Source organism: Panthera pardus, unplaced genomic scaffold (assembly GCF_024362965.1).
Source record: "Panthera pardus isolate Hobbes unplaced genomic scaffold, ASM2436296v1 HiC_scaffold_4, whole genome shotgun sequence".
Taxonomy (NCBI): Eukaryota; Metazoa; Chordata; class Mammalia; order Carnivora; family Felidae; genus Panthera; species Panthera pardus.
In genome coordinates this window covers 14570212-14594631 of record NW_026526969.1, presented here as the reverse complement: position 1 = coordinate 14594631, position 24420 = coordinate 14570212, and the positions used below count along the sequence as shown (strand labels likewise).

Below are 24420 nucleotides of genomic sequence, written 5' to 3'. Positions count from 1 at the left end.
CCCGGGACCGAGCGCCCTAGGGTCTGCACCGCGCTCGGGAGGGTCTGCGTCGTACCCAGCGTCTACACCACGCCCCCTAGGGTCTGCACCTCCGCCACCTCTGATCTGCCCAGTGCTCCAAGGGTCGGCACCTCTTCCCCGGTCCCGCCCCATCCCCGGATCAGCACCCCGCGCAAGAAATGCGGTGGGGAGGAACCCTGAGGAAGTGGAGGGATTTTCCCGTCCTAATTGACTACAACCAAAAGTAAAATGAAAAAAGGTTAAACCAAGCCTGCAGCCCACTTCAGAGCGCTGGACTGCACCCTGGGGGACTGATGGAGATTGTGGGGTTCCCTATCTACCCAGGCTCTCCCTCAGCTCCACCCTCGGGATTTAATCAGGGTTATAGTCCATACACTCTTATTAAGGGATGAGCACCCCTGCAGGAAATGGCTTTTTTTCTTAAATGTTTATTTTTGAGAGAGAGAGAGAGAGACAGAGCATGAGCGAGGGGAGGGGCAGAAAGAGAGGGAGACACAGAATCCCAAGCAGGATCCAGGCTCTGAGCTGTCAGCACAGAGCCCAACCCGGGGCTGGAACTTAAGAACCGGGAGATCGGACCTGAGCTGAAGTTGGATGCTTTAACCGACTGAGCCACCCAGGCGCCCCCCCCCCTTTTTTTTAATGACAAACAGCTTTGAAAAAAACAATTTTTATAGAAACAAACTTCAAAGCATGGAAATCCCCTAAATAAATACAATCTACGTTGTTTTACAAAGCTGCATCAAGTTCCTGGAAGAGAATAAAAGGAAATACAGCACTCCACGTGGCTGCTTGCTTTGGCAATTCCAGTCTTAGGGGCCGGGAGTATTATAGCAAGGTGGATTTCCAGCAACAAAACAAGCACACCACCCCCTGCAAAACTCACATGAAATGTCTTCCCTAACTGCCCCCGGTTCTGGTTGCTTGAAAGTATTAATTTCCACACCATTCACCAGAGAGATGGAAATTAACCCCCAGGTCGAAATTTCAGATTTTCATTCGCATTCGCTACACTGTATAACCACAGCCTGGGTGGTGCCTTCTGGGAGCAATGGTGGAAACTCTGTTACAAGCGAACAGCCTGTTGAGTCCAGTGTTACATCAAGGTTTCTCCCTCCCACTGTCTTTTCATCCTTCCTCTGCACCTAAGATCACTTAGGGACTATTTTTCATCATATATCGTGACCAGTGAATACACTGTGGTTCAAAGAAAGGTCCCACCCTCGTCCTGCCAGCCACGTCCCGGATCAAGCTCTGACCCCTCCAGCCACACTCCAGGCAAGAGCTCAGACCACACTTGCAGTGAACGAGGGCCACATATGGCAGAGGCAGCCCTCAGTCCTCCACAGGCCCCTTCACTCTTTGGTACTGTGTGGCCAAGAGGTACACCTCTGAAGATTCCTTCCTGCTGGCTCTAGGCTTCACAGTCCTGGTGTTCTGGAACTGCTCGGCCAGTCTCTTCTGTAACCCAAGGCTTTGACTTCCAGCCCACGTTTTGCAGAGGAACGTTCCGCCGGGGTGCAGAACATCTGGAGCCACATCCAGAAGGGACGAGCACAGGCTAATGAGCCTGTCGTGATCCAGGCTCCGGATCCCTGTGGCATTGGGTGCCATGTCACTCAGAATGACATCTGCTCTCCCGCCAGGAAGCAGCTCTCGGACTCTCTGGATGGTTCTGGGGTCAGTCACGTCAGCGGGGGACAGAAAAGTTGCCCCCTCCAGGGGGAATATGTGGAGAAGGTCTACCCCAAGCACAAAGCCCACAGGAGCACTGGGATCTAAGGAAGACAGAGTATGTTATTTATTTACGGCCTGAATCTTCCCTCAGAAATACAAACAGAAAAATAAAAGTAAAAAGTCAGGACCAACGTAAAGAGCGAACACGCCAAGAGGTGGACACGGGCCTTTCCCCACTTGTATCCATCCCAAACACACACATGGCAGGGGTGACAGTCCCCACTCTGCACACAAGGAAACTAACTGAGGCCCAGAGAAGAGAAGTGCCTGTCCCGGGGCAGGCACCTGACCCCAACTCTGACTTCACCTCCCTTCCAGAGGCCAGCTCTCTGTGAAAGGGGGATCTCCGAGTGGGCTTTCTGACAAACTGAACCAATGACACATGAGTGCATACAGCACCTCCGGGTTAACTCAGCACTTCCGTTAGCTTAATCCAATTTCTTGTGATGCAGAAACTACTAGAAGCAAGCCGAGAAGTGGGGAAGACAAGGTACAGGAACCGATCCCTCGACCAGGTGTGAGTGGTACCAGCTGGGCAGTAGAGGCCATCGTCTCACCTGGAACAGGGCCTCGGGCCAGCACGACTGCTGTCCCCGCCCCACGCTGAGGAGAGCCCTTCTCCCCAGTCCCCCGGGCATGAGGGGAGGGTGCCGTCACAATCTGCTAGTGCAGACCGCCTAGCAAAGAGGCTGTCCCACGGCGGTGGAACATGGGTCTTACTTCTAGCTAAGGACTGGAAGTCCAACCATTTTGAAGAGTGCATTTTTCAAAGGAGAAAACTCTCATGTTCAGCCCTGGAAAGTAGGCCATCTCACTCCTCACGGCATGTACCTGACTCCCATTAACATCCCAGGCGTCATAACCTCGGGAAGGGGCCACTAGAGGCAAATACTTTGGGTGCATCTGTACACGTTCTGGCAGGAAAAGAAACCAGACATTCTACCCACAGCCTTTGCTTCGGCCGCTGCTTCCTAGGAGTCAAAGCTGGCCGTGCTCCTCCTTCCCCTGAGGAGCAGTTATACAGGGACAGGAGCCATTAAAATCCGTTGTTAGTGACGAATGGATACAGAAATTGTGCTTTATACACACAATGGAACACTATGTGGCAATGAGAAAGAATGAAATATGGCCTTTCGTAGCAACGTGGATGAAATTGGAGAGTGTGATGCTAAGTGAAATAAGCCATACAGAGAAAGTCAGATACCATATGTTTTCACTCTTATGTGGACCCTGGGAAACTTAACAGAAGTCCATGAGGGAGGGGAAGGGGAAAAAAAAAAAAAAAGGTGAGAGAGGGAGAGACCCAAAGCATAAGAGACTCTTAAAAACTGAGAACAAACTGAGGGTAGATGGGGGGTGGGAAGGCGGGGAGGGTGGGTGATGGGTATTGAGGAGGGCACCTTTTGGGATGAGCACTGGGTCTTGTATGGAAACCAATTTGACAACAAATTTGACATAAAAAAAAAAAAAAGATGCACTTTTAAATACATTACAAGGAACCACAACATCTTAGTTATCTCTAACTAAATAAATGTAAGATAAAAAATAAAAATAAAATAAAATCTGTTGTTAGGTCTGTGGGCAGGCTCAGTGGTAGGAAAACGAACAGAGGTCTCGGACAGAAATCCCTTCACTTAGGTGATATTTGAGTTAAAAAAAAAAAAAACTGTAACCTGTTCTAGGGCCCCTGGCGGCATCCCACACCCAGTAACGGGGCTGGTTCTTTGTCCTGAACCCAGGGAACAGCACTCCCAGCCCGTGCATTCAGAAGCCCGCCAAACCCCTCCGAACCTCATTCTTCACTAGGAAAATGGGCACAAGGTCCACACCCCAGGTGTCTGAGATTTCTGTGAGCCGGCACATATGTCATGTAATGCCAGCGATTCTGGTCCGTTCCGGCTTTACGACAGGAAACACAAAGGGTAGGGATGCTCACCACGGCTCGCGCAGCTAACAAGGGCCCCGAGGGCAACACCGGAGCCCAGAAGGAGGCTGGCTCAACAGCACGGGTCTACACGCGTTTACAAGGACGCCAGGGCTTTCCACACTGAGGGTATTGGTTTCTCCCGACTGATCAGGGGAACCTTATTAACATAGAAACATTTTCTTTTTTTTTTTTTTTTTTTTTACAAAATCCTAAAACATAAAATAGGTAAAAGCTGAGTCCCTCAGGTTGAGCCAGAGGGGAGAACCTTGAGCAGCCCCCAGCCGGGCCTCCAGGAGACCCAGGGCTTCAAAGACCAGGACCTGGAAAACTCTGGGGTTGACTGAGCTGTGCAGGCATGGGAAAATGTCAATAGATCAGTAAGTGGGGGGTGGGAAGAAGCCCTCCATTAAGGCTCCAAATCACTAAGAAGAATGTGATTTACTATCGTTTTTGAAAAAGGAAACATGGGGCGCCTGGGTGGCTCAGTCGGTTAGGCGTCCGACTTCGGCTCGGGTCATGATCTCGCGGCTCGTGAGTTTGAGCCCCACATCAGGCTCTGTGCTGACAGCCTGGAGCCTGCTTCGGATTCTGTGTCTCCCTCTCTCTCAGCTCCTCCTCTGCTCATGCTGTCTCTCAAAAATAAATAAATGTAAAAAAAAAAAAAAAAAAAAAAATTAAAAAAATATTAAAAAAAAAAAGAAAAAGGAAACATACACGTGTAGTCACGTGTGCAAAAACAACTTCGGGAAGGGGGCTCTCCGACACATTCACGCACACACGGACGTGGTGACGTGAGGCGCTTTTAGTCTCCGTCGTAGCTTTCCACCCGGTCTCCCGCTGTCAACACGTCAGCGTCCCGTTTTCCTCATCAGCCCCTACACCAGCCACTCCGAAGAACGTGTCGTCACAAAGCGGCTTGGCCACCTCCCCTGGTGGAGGGCAGCTGGCCCGCGCCCGCACGCTCGGGGGTGGCCAGGGGCCCTACCTGCGCCCGCGGCGTTGACCCTCCGCACGGCCACCTGGCTCCACGCCCCGGGAGCCGCCCCACAGTCTAAGACCCGGAGGCCGGGCCGCAGGATCTGGTGCCTGTCGTTCACCTCCAAAAGCTTGAAGGCACTTCGGCACCGGTAACTCTCCACCTTCGCTGCCTTCACAAACGGGTCCCTCAAATGACGTGTCAGCCACAGGTGCTCAGCAGCGGTCTGACCCTTGGAGTGGCTCCCAGAGGTGTGAAACCTTTGCCGCCGAAGGGACGCACATACCAGCTTCAAGGACCTGAGAAAGAAAAGGGAGCAAACAAGTAGACATCACACAGGCGGGGTCCCTGGTTCAACCCACGTGTTTTTAGAGAAGGGCCCGGAGGCCCAAACGGGGAGGAAACTTGACAAGGCGACGCGGCCAGAGAGCGGGTGTGATGGCCTGCACTGAGTCCCTCCCCAGATGGGTGTGTTGAAGTGCTAACCCCAGAAACCTCAAAACAGAAGTGGTCTTTAAAATTTTTTTTTTTTCAACGTTTATTTATTTTTGGGACAGAGAGAGACAGAGCATGAATGGGGGAGGGACAGAGAGAGAGGGAGACACAGAATCGGAAACAGGCTCCAGGCTCTGAGCCATCAGCCCAGAGCCTGACGCGGGGCTCGAACTCACGGACCGTGAGATCGTGACCTGGCTGAAGTCGGACGCTTAACCGACTGCGCCACCCAGGCGCCCCCAGAAGTGGTCTTTAAAGAGGTAAGTACAAATGAGGCTATACAGGCGGACCCCGACCCGACCGGCGTCTTCATCAGAGACAGTTGGGACACAGGTGCGCAGGAAAGACCACGTGAGGCCACGGGCAGAAGGCAGCCGTGTGCAGGTCGAGGAGAGAGGCCCCACGAGAAAGGGCGGGCCCTGCAGCACCGTGATCCGGGTCTGCGGCCTCAGCCTGCGTTTGTGTTGGTCTACGCCTGGCCTGCAGCGGCCCAAGTGCACGAACACGGCAGGCGAACTGCTGGCGAAGAAGCGGGGGCCCTCGGGAAAATTTTCTTCAGAAGGAAAACGCAAAGGTCAACCAAAGCTTTTCCGGTTCTGCTTAACAGGCCTGAAGATGTTGAGAAAGCAATCTTCTTTCTTACCCGGGACAACTTGTCCCCGGGCTCTGCGGGACTGGGATGAGGCCCCCGGGGGCAGACCCCACCTTCCTCGGCGCCTCGGCACAGCGGCCAACACAGGGCCGCCAGGCCCATCTCCTAACAACTGCACTCGGCCTGAAGAACGAGTTCCAAGTCTCTTTGGCAAAGTCAGGGTCTGAACGGTTTGCCGCGGGCCGGGAGCTCTCCGCACCCCCCTCACTCAACTCTCAGAACAACCCTACAAAGTAAGTTCTGCATCCGTGTTCCTCAAGAGAAGACCCGGACATCTTCACCACCAGGGCGCACGGCCAAAGGCCCTTCAACAACCCAAGCGTGCGGTCAAGATCCGGACACAGTAACTCGGTGATGGCTGCCTGCGCAAAGCCCCCCGGGGTCTCTCGGAAGGAGCACAGAGCCATCCTGGGCACCAGAACCAACGGGGCCGGTTGGGGGAAGGCCGGAAACGGGGTCACCCAGGCCCTGTCCTCCAGCGCCGGCCCACACCTAGAGTTCGGCCACACGGGCCATTGGTGCGTCTCCAGTGCCACAGCCATCAGGCCTGCCCCCGCAGCGCCCCTCCCCTGCGCCCTCCAGCTGCAGCACCCCTTCACCTGCGCCCTACGCTCTCCGTAGCCCTCCACGCTCTCTGCCCGCCCGCCGCTCCTCGGAAGCCGTCCGGGCTACTGACTTCGGGCCGGAAGTCCTCCCCTAGCCGTTTCGCCGGGAATGACCGCGTCTCTGCGCCCCTTCCCCGCGGACGAACCTGGGACGCGCCCCCGGCCCCTCCTCCGCCCGCACGCATGCAGCAGGCGCCCCCATAAACGCCGACTGAGCGCACGACGTCGCCAGGCACCTAGCTCACAGCCCCACTCACCGAGCCATGGGCGCCGATCCGCTCCTGTCCCCCGCGCCGGAAGTGCCGGCCTCGCTTCCGGCCCGAGGCCACGCCCCCCCGGCTTCCGCGGCTCCCTTATTCAGAAAGCGCGCGCGATCCGGGGTCTGAGGACAGGGACCGGGGAGCCTGGGAGCGGAACCCGGGTCAGGTGAGCAGGGGAGAGGGGAGGGGGCCGGGAGCGGAGCCCGGGTCCTGCGAGCGGGGGAGGGGGGGGGGGACCAGGGACGGGGTTGGCGGGGAGCCAGGGAGAGGGGAGAGGGGTGCGGGACCAGGGGGTGGGGGGCCAGGTGAGCAGAGGTCGGAGGAGAGGGATCCGGGACCAGGGCCTGAGCCTGGTGTTCTGTGGATCCGATCTTTCAAAACCCTGGTGAGGGACCTCGGTGTACCGACCACTTGACTCGGAGACCACATGCCCGGGCCTGTTGCAGCCTCCCAGCCGCTGACGTTCAGAGGGGCCCTCTGAGGACCCTCTAATTGTGGTCTCAAGCCGCTTGCTCCAGAACCCAGGGGAGAACTGAACTTCAAAAGCCCGTTAGACCCAGGTTGGGGTCTTCCCCAAGTTTGACGTTGGGTCAGACTGAGCCTCTTCGAGCTGCAGTTTCTTGATCTGAAAATGGAGAAAGCAAGTCTTAGCTCACAAAGTTCTTGGGTCTACTAAATAGAATGACTTTTTAAAAGAGGTATACAGCCAGTGCTTAATAAGTGATAGCTGACACTCCTGGTATCTTCCTCACCACCACAAGTCACTCAGGAAGCCAGGGCTCTGGGCATGAACCAGTCAGCATCACGACAGAGGACACAGGCAGACAGGTAGGCTCGGCCACAGAGACCCACTTTGGCCAGCCCTTCCCCCAAAACCAGGACCCAGCTGTAGCTCCCTTTTCTCAGACATTGTGGCTTCCCACGAGGATCCCTGCTCCTGGATCCTGCTTCTCATCCGGTGTGGTCCCCAGGGTAAGAGACTTGTGAACGGTGGCCCCGGGCTGGGACAGGGATGGACGCACAGAGGGTCCTGGTCCTCCTCCATGTGTCCAGCAGCAACCCAGGCATCACCCTTGGAGTTTTCCTCTGGACCACGCACACCCGTTCGAGCGGGAGGGGCCCTTGTGGCTCCAGTGCCAGAGCCCAGAGCAGCAACAGTTGTGAGCGGATTATGAACTGTCGCAGGAGGGAGGACCAGCCAGCCCTCGCTGGGCGGGCTCTCTGCCAGGAGCCAGGAGCTCCTCGGGACTCTATAGCTCTGCGGTGAAGTGTGGAAGGCATATCCCGGCAGGCCAGAAGAAGGCCCCACTGATGAAAAGGCCAAGGCCAAAAGCCTGACCCGAGAACCATCGGCTAACCCGCCTGGTTGTGTTGGGGCCACAGAGGGTGGACTGCCCAAGGGCTGGACACGGGGGCAAAAACAGCCCTGTGCTGAGGAGGGGGAAGGGTTGACATGGCCCTTTCCTAACCTGCTCCATCAGCCCTGGCAATCCCAAGGCCTGGACACGGGTGCCACTGGATTCGGAGGGCCAGGCCTCTTTCTACTCTGGAAGCTCGCTTGTTCGGTTTCCATCTGGCATGAGGCGAGCCTCCCGTGGCAGGGCTGGGAGGTTACCACCAGGCAGATCCCCCCCCCTGCCTTCCACAGCACATTCCCATCTCACCGGGCCCCTGGCCTCATCCACACTCCGCGTGCACCCGGGTCAAGCTGACCCAGCCTTCTTGCCTTCCTCAAGGGGTCCCCGGGGGACCATGGGCGCCTCCAGGCTCTACACATTGGTGCTGGTGCTGCAGCCTCCGCGAGTTCTCCTGGGCATGAAGAAACGAGGCTTCGGGGCCGGCCGGTGGAATGGCTTCGGAGGCAAAGTTCAAGGAGGAGAGAGCGTCGAGGACGGGGCCAAGAGGTGAGGGAGGGGTGGGCCTGACCACAGAACCAGCTCCCAAGGGTGACAGCCTACAGCTCCTTATGGAGCTCTTGGGTCTCAGTTTCTTCATCCCAAAAATGGGAATAACGATGACACTTCCTGCCTCTCGGGAGTGTGGAGATTGAGGATGTAACCATACAGGATTTGGACCAGTGGGGAGTGCCCAGGGCACGTGAGCTGTTGCCGGGGGCGCGGGAGTGGCTTTCAGGACACATTTGGGAAGCCGCCGTGGCGCGGCGACTTCTGGCTGGTCAGTCGTTTGCTTTCCTCGTGCGTTCAGGGAGCTGATGACCAGCTCTTCTGTCTGAGCCTTTTCACACACAGTCTCCGTTAGTCCTCGGCACAGCCTGCCTCACGCGGGCAGGAACCAGAGCCCAGAGCGGTTGACGGCTTGTCTGAGATCACACAGCTCTCCGACATCAGTCCCCTTGCCCTCCCTTGTCCTCACGTGTGGAACAAATGAGCCTGTGTGTGTGCAAACATCACAAAGCGCTCCACAAACCTGCGCTACTACTGACGGCATTCTGAAGGAAGTCAGCAACCTTAATTAAGGCCGCTTTCCCCGGGGAAGAGACCAGATCCCCACATGCATACTAATGAGGCTTCTGGAAAGGAAGTCAGCTGCAGGCTCCGCAGCCCGATGGTTCTCAAGTTTGGAGTTTTTTAACCATCACAACCCACATAAGAGATGTTTACGTTCTGATACAACAATGCTCTTAACACACGAAAGAACGCGCTCACGTGGTTCCGCTAACATAGTTCCTACCCTTCGGGCTTTTTTAATTGCTGGCCACAGTCCACCAAGTTGACTTCATGGTGCACGACTGGGCCAAGTCCTGGGTTTGAACGGCCGCGGGTGTGATGTCCTTGGCGTGCACCTCCCCCTCCTAGGCATGGGACCCGGCGTGCTGCCGCCTGTGGTCATTTGTTTGGGCAAGCGCGAGGCAGCGTGGCCAGGCTGCCCTGAGAGCACACGGCGGGGGCACAGGCCGGTCTGCTGAGACTCGGGTCCCCTGAGCCTCGCTACCCGTGGAACGTGGACAGAAACAGGTGGAAGCCAGCGCCCCCCCCCCCCCCGCCCCACCTAAGTCAAGCTCAGTGTCAGGACACAGGGAACAGGTCCCGACCGCCCCCCTGCGGGGCTCCGATCTAGTCCGGCTGCCGGGCTCACAGGGACGTGTGCAGAGAGCGGGTCTAGCGGGCACCCAGCAGTGCAGGGCATCCAGAATAAAGAGTGAGGGCAGATGACTGGGCACAAAGGAGAACTCCCAAAGGACTTGGTGTCCGGTCTGGTCCGAGCAGGTGGAAGGCAGGAACGAGGCATCCGAAGAAGCACCGAGGGCCAGAGGGCGGGGCTGTGCAGAGGCGTGTGGCGGGGACCGCAGGGGGCTTCCCTTCAGCCCCCTGCCGTCCTGGTGGTCAGGAGCCTCCAGGCTCCCCGATTTCTTAGGACCTTTCCTTCTTGTCCTCTCGCTGTTAGCATTTCCTGAATGAGACACACCCGTGAGAAACCAGCAGTCACCCCAGAGCCTCAGTACTGAGTGTGACGGCTGCCTTCCCACAGAGCAGGCTTGAGGTCGGCAGGAAACGAGCTTCCTCAGGAATGGGAAGCATGTGGCCTCTACCCCCCAGATACAACTAGCACCCATCTGGGTCTGCCTCCCTCTGCCGCCGCGTCCAGACCACCCCTCCCCACCTGGACAGGTGCTCTGCCTCCTACCTGGCCTCCCTGCTCTGCCCTCGCCCCCCTGGGTCCATTCTCCACTCAGCCCCCGGGCAACCTTCCCGAAACCGGGTCAGGGTCTCTCTCGTTCATGTGTGAAGTCCCTTTATTTGTTTCCTTTTACTTAACTTTAGAGAGAGCGCAAGCGGGGGGAAGGGCACAGGGAGAGAGAGAATCCCAAGCAGGCTCCACACTCCACACGGAGCCAGACTCGGGGCTCGAACCCACAACAGTGAGATCGTGACCTGAGCCAAAAGCCACCAACTGAGCCTCCCAGGCGCCCCATGAAGTCCCTGCAATAGCACCCAGTGCTGTTAAACCGAACCTCCGGTTTCACCCGTGGAGCCCCCTCGTGGCCCAGCTTCACGCCGCTCCAGCCGCTGCCCCTCACCCTCCCAGCTGTCGCCCCACCCCACTCTTCTGGCTCCTCACCTGGCTGACCCCCCCGCAAAGTCTCCGTGAGCCCAGGACCGGAGACATCGCACACACTTGTCCCGAAGTCCACGTGCACCCGTCTTCACCAGGGGATGTTTAAGGGATGGGCCCATCGTGTGGCCAGCACGTGGCCCAAGACATGGAAAGGGCCGCCTGCACGCTGGGCCTCCTCACGGCTGAGGGCTCCGCCTGTTCTAAAGCATCACGTAAGCGCGGCCACACGGGTGCGCCCTCTGGTGTCTGCCCCCCACTCAGGTCTTTTTGCCCTTGTTTTTTAAACGGGGCTGCCTGTCTTCGAGATTTGCAGTTCCTTATACATTTGACGTCTTTATTGATTTTCTGCTTGAAGTGTCCAGCCGGGACGGTGGATTCATCCACTTCTCCGTGCGGTTCCATTCATTTTTGCCTCCTGTAGCTTGACTCTCATCAGGTGCATACGTATTAAGCATCCTATCGAGGAGAAGTGGTCCCTCCCGCAGGACGGAATCCTCTTTATTCCTGCCGACACTTGCTGCTTTGAAGTCAGCTCTAAAACCCGTACAGATACTCCTTTCTTCCTTTGACTAGTGTTAGCCTGGTGTGTTTCTCTGCGTTTACTTTCAATCTGCGTTTTTTCATCTTTATCATTGTATACTTTGTGCTTTTAATCTTTCTGTGCAACGTGGGCTCCGTGCGGACGGCACCGGCTGGTCTTGTCTCCAGATCCACTCTGACGATCTTTCTTTCGCCGGAGCCCGTGGACCGCTGACGTTCCAAGCGGTGGCTGGTACACAGATATGGGTTAATATCCCCCAGATTCGGTAGTTTTCTGTTTGTCACCCTTGTCCTCTGTTCCTGGCTTTGTCTTCCACCCCTTTTCTCCATTCTGCGGTTTTAATTGGGCACTTAAAGGATTCCATTTTCTCCCCTTTTTAGAAGGTCAGCTATACTTCTTTAATGTTTAGTTCACACCTCAAAGTTTGCAATACGCGTTTGCACACGATCCAAGTGCACTTTCAAATAACACTGCCCCCCACCCCATGGGTGGTCTGCGGGCCTCTTGACAACAATCCTGATTCCAACACCCAACCCTGGGTGCTCACTGTTCACCGCACACATGGGGCACACCAACGCGGACACGTCGTCGCCAATAACCTCAAACAAACCCTTACCCACTCAATCGATCGAGAATAAAAACCAGAATGGTTTTATCTTGCCTTGGCTCACTCCTTCAGTCCTCTCGCTTTCTTCGTGCAGATCCAAGGTTCCGCCATTGCCCTTTTCTCCAAAGACCTCGCTTTCGTGTTTGTTAGGAGGCTGGTAATGGGGCCCCTCAATTATTGTTTGAGAAAGTCTTTATTTCCCCTTCCTCTTGATGGGAAGTAAAGCACAGAATCCTAGGTTGGTGTGTTTTCTGTCAACACTAAGTATTTCGCTCCCTCTCTCTCTGCTCGCTCGGTTTCTGGGGAGTCAGATTTGACTCTCATGCTGGTTCCTCTGTGGCCAAGTGCTTTTGTCCTCTGGCTTTAAGATCTTTTCCTTTTCTTTGATTTATTACACTCTGAAGGAAACGTGCCTGGAGGTAGTTTTCTGGTGTCTGTCTCGCTTAGAGTCCTCAGAGCTCCCGGGATCTGTGGTTCAGCGTCTGACATCAGTTTGGGGAAATTCCCAGTGACTACCAGAGTCACTGCTGTTCCCCTGCCGGTGTTCCCGTCGCACGTGGGCCACACCTTTCCTGGCTGTCCCAAACCCGACATTCTGTTCTGTGTTGTCCCATCTTTGTTCTCTTTGCTGTTTGGTCCTCAGACCCAGTGGGCTGCAGTGTCCTGAAGTTCGCGGGTCCCCCTCGGCCACGCCCAGTCTGCTACTGTGTCCTCCCTGGGGCTTGTCTTTTCATTCATGATGACGTTTCTATGAGTAGAAGTTTCATTTTAGTGCGATCTTTGCCTATCCCAGGCTGGAGACCTTCTCCTAAGTTTTTCTTCTGGAACGTTCAGGAGTGTTAGATCTTCATCTGGAATGGAGTTTAGGGTAAGATGTAGGGCAGAGGGTCGAGACTCATCCGTCAAGACATCCAGCTGACACAGCATTACTGAAGAGACCACGTTTTCCAATGTGCTGCAGGCCCCTGTCATAATCGCAGGGCAGATATGAGATGGTCTGACCTCCGTTTCCTGTCGCGCTGTCCCCAGTGCCACACGAAGGGCACCTGGGGGCCTGGGGGCCCTCAGAGTCAGGTTTGGGCCGTAGGCGGGTGCAGCATCCCATCTCTGGACCGCAGCAAGGCCCCAGGGCACGGTGTTCAGAGCGACCCAGAGCAGCAGCGGCCGAAGCAGAGCCCCAGGACCGCGGGGCCCCCGCGCCCACCCAGACGCTCGGCCGCTGCTGTCTTGTGTAACGCGTTCCTCATCCTGCTCTCTGCCATCTGGGGAGCTGAGTGTCACACGCACGATCCGACACTTTAGCAAAACCGAGGCTGTCGTCCCCGCTAATTACCCCAGCCCGTGAAGTGAGGTTATCGATACTTCGTGCACTGCTGTGTATTCAGGGAAGACGAACCAAAACTAGTCAAAACATCAACCACCAGGTGAAGTTTTTAAAACCCAGACCCACCGGCCTGCTGCCAGGGCAGTGGGGGAGGCCCGGTGGATGCCAGAGCCTTTAGCTGGGGAGCCACCTGCACCCCCCAAGTGAAGACATTCATTTTTTTAGGTCAAGTCTAATTTTAAGCACGTCCCTGAACAAATTCCAGCTTTCAGAGCCTCAGTCGGCCTCGTCTACAGCGGCAGCAAATGGGCGATTCCCCTGCAGACCTTACCGGGAGCTCAGGGTGGACTTCCCGCTGAGGAAGGCGTCTGCTCACATCAGACCTTTTGGACCCAGCGTGTGTGCGTTTAACGAGCAAAGTGGTTTCCCTGGCTTCGTACAGGCACGGGAGGTACTTACGTATTATGTTCGTAACACGACTTGGAGCGCAAAGCCAAAAAAACCTGTGCCTACTTACAACTGTAAACGGTCAGGCGTTCTGTAACGGACCGCTTACAGAAACGAATACATCCAGAGCAGTAGGGAAGCCAGGCTCTAAGGGAGCAAAAGACCGAGTTCCCTGGCCGCTGCAGCGAGCAGCCAGGGGTTCCCCGGGGTCTGGAGCACAGTGCTTCCAGAGGGAACCAGAAGCGGGGGGGGGGGGGGGGCCGAGCCGTTGGCCAGGGCCAGACCGGAGAGGTATGGGGCGCACACGCGGAGACGCCCACCACGGGGTCTCGCGCGGGACGCACGGACAGCAGTTCCTACTCCGCCACCCACACCGGGTAGGAAACTGCTGGAACTCCTCGAGGGGCGGGGCGCCACGCCGGCCTTGCGTGGGAAGCGCGGGTCCGAGCGCGTGACGCGTCTGCAGTGGTGTAAACCGGTGTGTGAAGGAGAAGGCCCGGGAGAAACGCACCGAGGCGGCAGTGAGGGTTCTCTCTGCTGACGCGTCCGCCCAGGGTCTGCCAGGTCGTCTGCAGCGAACGTGACACTTGAGCAGTGAATACTTTGAAACAGAAGCGGCGTCGGGTTCTGCTGGTGGCCGGGCACAGTGCTCGGGTGGGGGGGGGGGGGGGGGCAGGAGGAGACGACGCAGCCAGACGGGCCCCAGGCTCCTGTTCCCCCCACCTACCCCCCACCCCCGGGCGGCTGCAGGGAAGCTGGCCGGAGGGTTGGGGGCGTCTCCTCGGTGGAACAGACGTTCGAGGCAGGCCCTCGCGAAGGAGGCCGTGTACAGCGGTCTGCTCCCGTGCCCTCCGAGCACGCGTTGTGAGGAAGGGTGGCTCCCGGTTCAGGGCCCGGGTTCCTACCGCCCACAAAGCGGTACTCACGTGGCTGCTGCCCCCGCACCGCCCCCCCCCCCCCCCCCCGGAGAGAGCTGGAGCTGAAGGACCGGGTGGGAGGTTCCCAGCTCGCCCGCGACCCCCGAACAGCTGAGCTCGGCCGGGCCTGGGCTGCGCCGTGGCTCGCAAGGTGTCGCACCGGTCGGCCTGTGCGCCCTGAACCAGACTCTGAACAGAATCAGCTTCGCTGAACAGGCCCCCAGATAACCAAGTTCCTGCTCACGCGGGCCCGGGCGCCTGCGACTGTGGCTCCCTTGGCCCACAGGCGGGCGTGCCCCTGCCCGGCGCCTTGCTGTGACCGTCGCCCGCCTTGCCCACAGGGAGCTGCGGGAGGAGTGCGGTCTGACCGCGGACACACTCCACAAGGTGGGCCGGATCGTGTTCGAGTTCGTGGGCGAGCCGGAACTGATGGACGTGCACATCTTCCGCACAGACAGTGTCCGGGGGATGCCCGCAGAGAGCGACGGTGAGTCTCCGGGCCTCCCCTTCTCCCTTCCCTCGTCTCCCGGGGCAGGCGCTGCACCAGCCTCTCGCGTCAGCCTCGTTCCTCCTCCCTCTTGCGCGGAGTGACACCGGGACACGGCCCGAGGGTTGAACTAGGAGCCTGTCGAGCTCCTCACACGACACCGCCTGGCAGTTTCTCACCAAAAGTCAGTTTAGCCCCCGGCTGAACACCATGTCCCCCTTTGCACCACCACAGAAATGCGGCCCCGGTGGTTCCAGCTGGACCGGATCCCCTTCGGTGACATGTGGCCCGATGACAGCTACTGGTTTCCCCTCCTGCTTCAGAACAAGAAATTCCACGGGTATTTCAAGTTCCAGGGCCCCAACACCATCCTGGACTACACGCTCCGCGAGGTGGACGAGGTGTAGGCGCAGAACCACGCTGGCCCCACAGGCCGCCGAATCCGCTGCGAACCCGCAGTGCCGTCCATCTGTTCACCTGCTCTTGGAGCCCCGAGGCGGGGCGGGGGGTTCTGGGTGGGGTGGGGTGAGGCGGAGAGAAGAAAACTCTCTTACCTTTTCACATTCTTCGCGGGGCCCGCGCACACCAGCCCAGGCCCGTCCTCAGGAAGCTGCCTGCCGGCCGGCTGCCTATGACCAGCACACTGGGCCTGGAGGGCGGGCTGGGCGCCGCGGTCTTCTCAGGACCATAGAGTGGGTTAGAGGGTGTGGCGTCCTTGCCCCCCGCCCCTCCTTCAAGGGCAAACCGAACGGGCGAGGCCCAGGCCTAAAACCCTGGTCTGATGCATCAGAAGCCGTCACCTCCCTCACCCCAAGGGACAGGCTGTTCCTGTCCAGACTTCCGACCACCAGGAAGGAGGGAGGCAGCACTTGCTTATATGGAGAACCCACCTCACCCAAGTTTTATAAATGGGTTTGATCACAGTTGTTCGTGTGTTTATTGATAAAGCTCTCAGAATGCAAACCGTGTGTGAACGATTCCAGTTTATTGGCGTAGTAATTGATGCCTACAGCCTTGTAAAGTGCTCCATACACAGAACTGCATCACGAAGAGAAGAAGGGTCTCGAATGCCGACAAAACCAGCCGACCTCAACCTGTGCAGAGTCCCGCACGTGCCCGGATCTGACGCCACGAGCAAGCTGGGCCCGGGCTGGAGGGACCTGGCGAAGGCACACACCAGGGCCGGGCTCCATTCCGGCCTTGCAGAGTCGGGATCAGGCTCTGTCCCTGTGGCACTGGGACATCGCAGACCGTGGGAGACAAGGCAAGGCTGTGGTCTCCCTCCCGCAGTCCCAGCCTGGAGACTAGGGCCACGGAGGCAAGCTGGGACGCCCCTGCGCTCCCTGACCCAGAGCTGCTGGCAGCCTGGCCCTCCCCAGAGCGGCCCTGGCCCTGGGCCCAGAGGAAGGCTTTGTGGGGGGCAAAAGGTGGCCCCTGCTGTCCCCAGCTGACAAGCACAGGAAGGACGTGACCCCCACGCACACAGCCCAGCAAGTGTCTCCCATCTGCCAGCCTCCTTGCAGGGGCTGGGGAGGGAGGGGATGCACAAGAAAGCGCCCTCTGGGTAAGCCTCGAAAACCCTGGCCGGAACTCCAGCCAAGAAGGGCTCCTGGCTCCTCCCACCGCACGGAGAGGCCGCCAGGAACACGGAGTCTCAGGAAAAGTCCTCTTGAAAAAGCACAAGTGAAGTCTTTGGTGCTGGAATTCTCCTCAGTGACCCGGGAGAGGCGGGCCTCCACGTGCCCTGGGAGACCCTCTCCGCGCCGGCCCTCCTACCTTCCGTGCTGCCGCCCACCATGAGCCCCCAGCCCCCACTGCGTGCGTGGTGGGGTCTGCTCTGGGTGTCTTCCCAGCTCGCCAGTGTCCTGTGGTCGCCTGTCCCTCACCACCCACACCACCCACAGGCAGGCCGTGGCGCGTGGGCAGCAGCCGACAGGGAACGGGAGGCTCGGAGGTCAGCCCTACGGCTCAAGTGTACACAGCGCCCATGGGGCAGCCCTGTGGGGCAGCGCAGATCCACTCAGTGCCCAAAAACCAGCTTCTCCAAAGGGGAGCAGAACGCACGCACGGCCCGGTGATCGAACGGGCCCCCGCTTGCTGGGCTCTGGGGGTACGCTGCCCCTTATCAGCCAAGGAAAGCATGTGCCACAGTCCTGGGGCCTCGGGCTGCGTGGGGTGCAGCTGGCCTTCTCCCCGCACAGGAGAACCCACACGTGGGGTGACGCAGGTGTCTGGCTGGGCCTAAAAGATACTTCCCCGACCCCCGCCCCGGGCAGTGATGTGCAAGAGCACCCCAGGACGGGTGCGGGAGTCCTGCGTGCTGTGTGGGGACACACAGGTGGGAAGTCCCACCTGCCTTCAGATCCAGAGAAAGCCCCCTGGAGCACAGGCATCTGCACCCCGGGAAGGCGAGACCCTCAGGACTCCTGGCGTGCAGTCGGACCCTCCCACAACACGGATCCACCGACACCGCTCGGGCCAGGGGGGGCAGTGAGCTCAAAGCGTTCCCGGCCTGGGAGGAAGGCGCCCTGCCGGTGTTTACACAAGAGGGATTCAGAGCAGGAAGCGCTCGGAGGCCCCAGGCGCACACTGACCCCAGAGTTCCCAGAACAGATCCCCTCCGGGCCTGCCTGGAATGAGGAGGGAGGCTCTGAGTGCCTCCCAAAATGGGGCGGGGGTGGTCAGCCACAGCCACAGAGACCCCCCCCTTCCAGACCCCAGCTGGAACACGGCCCCACCCGCCCTCCCCTTCCAGCCTCCGCACTCAAGCCGTCGCAAGCCGCCGCCTCCAAAGACAGGGGCCTGCAAGCAACCGCGAGGACACAGCCGGTGCTGCACGGCGACAGACCACAGAAGCACCGCTTCACCTTTGTCCCCGACACCGCAGCCCACGGGCACATGACAGGGAGGGACACAGGACACTTTACCCAGACCCAGTCCAGACCAGGGCCCCATGGTACCGACCCACGCCTGTCTCCTGGAGGTGGACACCGTCTGTGCACCCAGCGACCCCCCAAGGCCCCGCCGTACCCACACCCGTCCGGAGTGCCCGCCGGCCTTAGGTCACAGTCCACCCTCACTGACCGGTTCATCAGATACGGCCACCTCGTGTCCGACACGGGGGTTCCAACCTCCCCGTCCCTGGTCATCTGACCCAGAGCCTCCCGACTCCCCAAAACTCACGGGTGCCCCCTGCACATGCCCCCAGGCACCTGCTATGTGGAAGCAATTCTCGCCACCCTGACCTCCTGGAATCAGAGAAGACCTTGCCAGGGAACCTTAACTCTTGACCGCCAGGCTCAGGCACAGTGCAGAATCGGGCGGGGCCCAGGACAGCTGAGCAGACCCCCATGGCCTCCGGCCCTCATGGATGCTCACAGGCCTGGAGTCACATCCTCAGCCCCACTCCCCACGAGGGGAGCACCCAAACCCCGGCCCCACTGGGCTTGGGGGTCAGTCAGACACCGGGGACCCCGCGGGGGGGTGGGGGGCAGCCACTATCTGGAGGGAATTAAACAGGAACACGCCATTTGGAAAGAGGTTTTAGTGAGGCCGCCCGGAGCTCCCGCCCCAGGCGTCTGGCACTAGCGAGGAGACACGCCGTCCTGCGGGAGCCTCGGTGGAGTCGGGGAACCGCTGGGTCCAGCGAAGAGGCAGTTCAGTTTGGGCTTCAGGTCGTTCCACACCTTGCTCATCTGGAGAAGAGGGAGTGTCCCAGGTTGAGACAGGCCACGAGCCGGCGACCGGCCCCAGTGTGTCCGTTCCCCGCAAAACCCCTAGAAGCCGGACACAGCCCACCCGGAGACCCGGGTCACTGCCCCCGGCGCCAGGGGCCCCTCCGCTGCCTGCTCTCATCCCCTTCCGCCTCGGATGGCTTGGTGTAAGGGGAATCCCGAAGTCCACCACGACAAGCCGTCCAGGTGTTTTCGGCATGACTGGTTCTAGACCAGAGACTGAGCTGCCCGCTGAGACGCTCATTCACGAATGCCCCCGGCCGGACTGACAACCTCCACCTTCTAGCCCCTCACCCTGCCTCCAAGATGTCGTCCACGAGTGCTATGGACTGCACACCGGAGCTCCTGCTATGCGCTGTCCGTCCAGACAGAACCATACCCACCCCACATGGGGGCTCCACACACATCTTCCCGGTCCGGGAGAAGCCCATTCCTCCCCAGCTGGCTGAGTCAGGATGGTCCCCCCCACCCCCCCACTGGTCAGTGTGGTCCCTGGGGACAGGGACGCTGTAGTCTTCCGTGGGCCCAGCACAGACCCGGACCCCAGCGGCTTGCAGCCCATCGCCCTCCAGGTCCCCAGGTGATCGTGGAGGTTCAAGGACACGACCAAGGCCCCAGAGCTCCAACAGGCACAGAGCCGGGGCTCTACAAGCTGTGGCCCAAGCTCCCCCACTGTTATCAAGGACCCCTGAGCAGGTGACTGCGCCCCCAGGGCTAACTAAAGGCGTCGAAGGAACCCGGGACACACGATGTCTGAAGGCAGCACCAGCAAAAGCAGAACGACCCGAGAACTGTTTACAAGTTTCCTCAACCCTGCAGACACCCAGCCTTCCAGGCTGTCCAGAGAGGACACACCCGGCCCCGTCTGAGAAGCAAAGAGGCCAAGCCTGGCTAGCGCAACACGGCTCTGGGTCACGGGGGCCAGGCAGGTGTCAGCGCGGCTTGCCAAGCCTCAGGACAAGCACAGCGCTTCATCCCCGCTTATGAGCCGCCTCCTGGAGGACGCTGACCGGGGGTCTTCAGGAAGCGACCCCTGCCTCCTCTGACTGATTCCCCACCGTCTCTTGTCTCAGTCCTGGGGGACGCTCTGCTTTACCCCGACTCTGAAACTCCTCCGGGAGAAGAGAAATGCTTCCTTCGCTGTCTCCCACAGTCCCGCCCCCTCCCCCGAGAATGGCGTGGACAACTTCACCCCTGCAGTTCGGGCTCCGTGTGAGACTAGCAGATGTGAGCAAGGCGGGCTGAAAGGTCCCGTGCCCACCCCCTCACCCCCCAGCTCCCTGCCCTTCCCGGTGACCCTGCAGGGCCAGCTGCGGGTGCCAGACTTGCAGGCAGAAAGGTGCTGGCAGGCAGACCCACCTCCTTGTGCCCCTGGATCTGAGAGTTGACAAAGGCACCGAGGATGTGGGAGGTGAGGGGCAGGTACACGTGGACCAGCTGCATCTCCTGGTGGAGGCAGTACAGGGAGAAGTAGCCCCGGAGCTCCATCGTCTGGATCGCGTTCTCCTGCTGCACAGGAAGGAGGCGCCCTGGCACCGGGCTGGCGCACAGCCCGCGCCCCGCCCCGCACCACCGCCAAGGGAGACGCCAGCCACTCATGCCAACCGGGCATCCAGACGGCACCGCTCCGGGGGCGCCTGGGGGGCTCAGTTGGGTTAAGCACAAAGCACCGCTCTGGGCGTGGCGGGGCGGCCCTCCCGCCACCGGCTACCCCAGCAGCCGGGCAGCGACGTCGTCCCGGCAGCGCGGGAGCCAGCCCGGGACCGGCCGGAAGTCCAGCTCCGGGGGGGCCACCAGGCCGGGCGCGCAGCCCAGCCCAGCGGGGCAGACCCAGGCCGCCCACGCCCCCTCCCCCCACCCCCCGCGCCAGGAGCACCTCCACGATGCGGGACTCCAGCTGCTCCACGGAGTCGGGCTCCCGGCTCTGCACGGTGGCGCTCATCATCTGCCGCTTCATCAGGCTGTACTTGTGCAGGGCCCGCTGGTGCTTGTGCAGCACGCCCTTCTCGTGCCGCTCGCACAGGTCCTGTGGAGGGAGGTGCGCCGTGCTCGGCCCCCAGCGGGAAGAGACCCGGAGCCGTCCCCCCCGTGGGAGCCAGCAGGTGAAAGGGAGCACGGGAAGGAGACTACGCAACAGACACAGGCTTCCGAGTCCGGAGCCTCTCCCTCCACGCCGTTCACACTCCAGCCCCTCCCGCCTCAGAAAAGGCTCAGGCACACACTCTCTCCCTCCCTGCCCGGGAAGTGTTCACGGCACGGAGCGGCTTGGGGCCAGGCCCAGGGTCCAACCAAGACGGGTCGCGGTGCCAGTCGGCACCACAAACCAAAACCACACGGAAGACGGGGCCTGTCCACAGAGAAGATGCCAGAGCGCCGGGACAGCGCCGGACCTCGGCCTGTCACGCAGCCCAGTGTCAGAACGCCGTGCGCCTCCAGCAGCACAGAGACCAGTCTCCAAGAGGAAGCTGCACGGGCATTTCCCTGCAGCCCTAAAATAACCTCAATCGGGAGTCTTGTGGGAAATATCGGCCACTGAGCCAGTGCTGGGATTTCGAGGCTGCCTGGCCACCATCCAACTTAACAGACAAATCCCTTCGGAACATTCCTCAAAGTACTAGGCCCCCTCTCCTTGAGCTCAGCAAGAAGGATTCTGGCTTCACAGGCAATCCAACCTGTCACCAGTGCTGCGACAGTTACGAAGTCTGGAGTCAGACTTCCTGGAATCTCTGCCCGTGGAAGGGGCAAGCTCCCTCAGCACCAGGCCAGCCCCTCACGGTATCTGTAAGGACCTAGCATATTCACGCGTGCTCTCACACACACACACGTGCACACACGTACAGGCGTGCATGCATACACACGCAAAAATGCACACTACGTGCACACGTGTGCATACGTACGTGCACACATACAGATACACACGTGCGCATGCATACACGTACACCGGTACACATATTAATACGTGTGCACACACATTCACATGTACACACAGATACATATATACACAGATACCCTAACACATACACACGTACACTCACTCAGGTACATTCACACACACGCACAGGTTCACGTACATACGTGAACGCACATACACATATGCATGCACACATGCATGCACATTCACACACACACACATACACACATACCTATACACACGCACTCACGTGAGCCTACACTCACGTGTATGTGTGCATGTGCACACACCCACACACCCTCCGTGGGCAGACCAAGGCAAGCCAGAGGCCTGTCCGCACGCCTGCCGGGCCACAGCCGGAACCCCTGCAGTGCCCGCCGAGACCACCCACGGTCTTCCCTCCTCGGCCCCGGCTTCACGGCTCTTTTCCCGCTCCCCCGGAGTCAAGCCCTGAAAGTTCACGGGAGACTTCTCAACGGCTCCGTCCCCGGCCAAGGAACAGCCAGACTCACTTTATAGGACTGCAGCAAATCCAGGAAGAGGTTCAACTTCTCCACCACGTCATTCTCTTCCTGTTTGCCCTAGAAAACAAGGGTGGGTGACCAACACCGAGCACCACGGGACCCAGAGGCCCGGGCACGGCCTCCCGTCTGCAGGCCTGAGCCGGCCCTCCCCCGACGGCCACCAGCGAGCTCTGCAGAAGAGCCCCCTTCCCACACGACAGCCCCCCACACAAGGCAGGGGAGCCAGAGAAGCCAGCGGCTAGGCGAGAGCTACGTCCTGGGCCTCCAAGGTCACCCGTCCACTTGCGCTCGCCGCTCAACACCACTGGGCCTCGCGGCCCGCCAAAGCCACGGTCACGGTTGGGGCCAGGCTGGCCTCCTGGGAACACCCAATGCTAACACTGTGCTCACGGCCACGTGTCCTGAAGGGCTACGGCACGGCTTACGTCCTTCAGCTCCCAACACTCGCCGAGCACCTCGCCCAGGCGCAGCACCGCTCCTCGCGAAAATGAGCCCTTTTACGACCTCTAGAGCTCCAGCTGTGGCAGAGCATGAAGAGCGCCTCTCGTAAACTGCACATCACGCCCAGCGTGTAGAGGGTGCCGCCGGAAGGCGGCAGAAGGTGTGAAGAAGCGAATAGAAGGACGTGACTGAGGCGGTTACGAGCACGGCACTGCGAGCCAGCGGTTCCGGCCCACGCTCTGCGGCCGACTCAGGGAACCCCAGGACTCCAGCCCGATGACCTCAGAGGCCCCGGGCCACCCCAACCCACGCCCATAGCCAAGATTCCAGCCAGTAAGGTTACAGGAAAATAGCAGTGTTTCAGTCTTTTAAAACCTGGAAAGGAAAACACCAGAGATCCACAGGTGCCCCGTTCCTTCCCGAGCGGGCAGGGGGGCCCAGGAGAATGGAGCCTCCCCCAACCCGTCCAGTAGTAGGAGGACCTGAGGGGTCATTCCTGCTCGCGTCCCTGGCGCCCAGGTCCTCGTTCTAGTCTGATGCCCCAACGCGTGACACCCCACACCGCCATCCTGTCCGCGGGGAAACGGCCCGCTCTGGGTCTCAGCGGTCTCGCCGGGCTGCGGTGACGCAGATCTCCTCACAGTCGGCAGAGAACAAAACCAGCACGCGTGGAGACAGAGTGAGGAAAACCCTCCCTCGCATGCCTTTGCTCACACGGCCAGAGTGACTAGAACCCCGGCTGTGCTGGATCAAAGTCCTGACGGGCCTCTGATCCACTGTCACATTAAGACGACACTAATTCCACTTCACCGTGAAAACCACCGCGGACAGAGAGCGACGTTCAGGAAGTGGCACTTCCTCAGACGTCGCATTTCAAAGCAGCCTCCGTGAGATATCAGAGAATCTCGGAGCCGGGGGGAACTTCAAACTACGAACTTGCACATCAGAAGCCCGAACCCTGTCTCCCTCTTCAAACGCAGAAACCCAGCATCCAAATCTCAGTCGGAAACCACCGGAGACGGCAGTTTGGAATTTCCGCCCCGCGTTCTGCGTGACCTTGGGGGGCTCACGGTGCACCCCACACACACCCCCACCCCTGCCACGAGGCTACTTGTTGAAGGAGCTGTCTGGGGCCCAGGATCCCCGCAACCAGGATGACTTCACTTTTCCGTTTTACAATCAGCTGCGAGAAAGTTCAACAGGTTAAATGAGAAGTGTTTTAATGACTTCATCCAGCCCCCTCCTTTTCACGGACCAGAAACAGGCCCGAGACCAAAGGGACCTGAGCCACGTCCCAGCACAAGACACCGGCCGCGCACGGAGCAGGCTCCCTCTCCACGCGGCCACACCTCCAACACCACGTGCCCGGTCCTCCCCGCGGTGGAAACGTGGGCGCCACGCAGACCTGGACACAGACCGGGCCCGGCACCAATTCCGAGAAATGCCAACACCAGTTTCTAATGAGAACACACAGGCACCAGAACCACAGAGGAAGAAAACCCGGGACTTTCCCTACCCGCAACAAGATCAGATCCCTTCTTCAACACTCAGAGATATCCTGGGCCCCTGAGGGCCCCACGCGAAGCCTGAAAATCCCCCAATTCCACGCTTGGGGATCGGCCACCGTCACTGTGTTCTCCGGCTTGCTACTAAGGAGCTTTGCGTCTGAGGCAGCAAGGCTTTCCCAAGTACATCATTTTAATTTATTTAAAACCATCTACCGTTTTTAGATGGTTT

General features: G+C 59.3%; 3 protein-coding genes across 8 annotated transcripts in view; 1 reads left to right on the top strand and 2 right to left on the bottom strand.

Moving 5' to 3' along the window:
- Nucleotides 1-461: 461 nt before the first annotated feature.
- Nucleotides 462-24420, bottom strand: part of MRM2 (mitochondrial rRNA methyltransferase 2) — a 289956-nt gene continuing 265997 nt past the window's right edge. Inside the window, exons 1-3 of one of the 3 annotated variants that reach the window (XM_019422468.2) lie at nucleotides 6671-6777; nucleotides 4671-4960; nucleotides 462-1799 (exon numbers count right to left, since the gene is read on the bottom strand). In XM_019422468.2, the coding sequence (XP_019278013.2) occupies nucleotides 1357-1799; nucleotides 4671-4960; nucleotides 6671-6678 (741 nt within the window). In that variant the 5' untranslated portion in view covers nucleotides 6679-6777 and the 3' untranslated portion in view covers nucleotides 462-1356. The other 2 variants (XM_019422467.2, XM_053893970.1) reach the window with 2 other exon arrangements.
- NUDT1 (nudix hydrolase 1) lies at nucleotides 6721-16036 on the top strand. The gene is made up of 4 exons (XM_019422469.2): nucleotides 6721-6839; nucleotides 8410-8577; nucleotides 14928-15073; nucleotides 15308-16036. The coding sequence occupies exons 2-4, from the start codon at nucleotides 8426-8428 to the stop codon at nucleotides 15478-15480; spliced, it is 471 nt and encodes a 156-aa protein (XP_019278014.2). The 5' UTR covers nucleotides 6721-6839; nucleotides 8410-8425; the 3' UTR covers nucleotides 15481-16036.
- SNX8 (sorting nexin 8) overlaps nucleotides 18603-24420 on the bottom strand; it is a 48286-nt gene continuing 42468 nt past the window's right edge. For 3 of the 4 annotated variants that reach the window (XM_019422459.2, XM_019422461.2, XM_019422462.2), the window contains exons 8-11: nucleotides 22231-22299; nucleotides 20684-20833; nucleotides 20167-20316; nucleotides 18603-18768 (exon numbers count right to left, since the gene is read on the bottom strand). In XM_019422459.2, the coding sequence (XP_019278004.1) occupies nucleotides 18658-18768; nucleotides 20167-20316; nucleotides 20684-20833; nucleotides 22231-22299 (480 nt within the window). In that variant the 3' untranslated portion in view covers nucleotides 18603-18657. The remainder of the gene's footprint in view (nucleotides 18769-20166; nucleotides 20317-20683; nucleotides 20834-22230; nucleotides 22300-24420) is intronic. The other variant, XM_019422460.2, reaches the window with a different exon arrangement.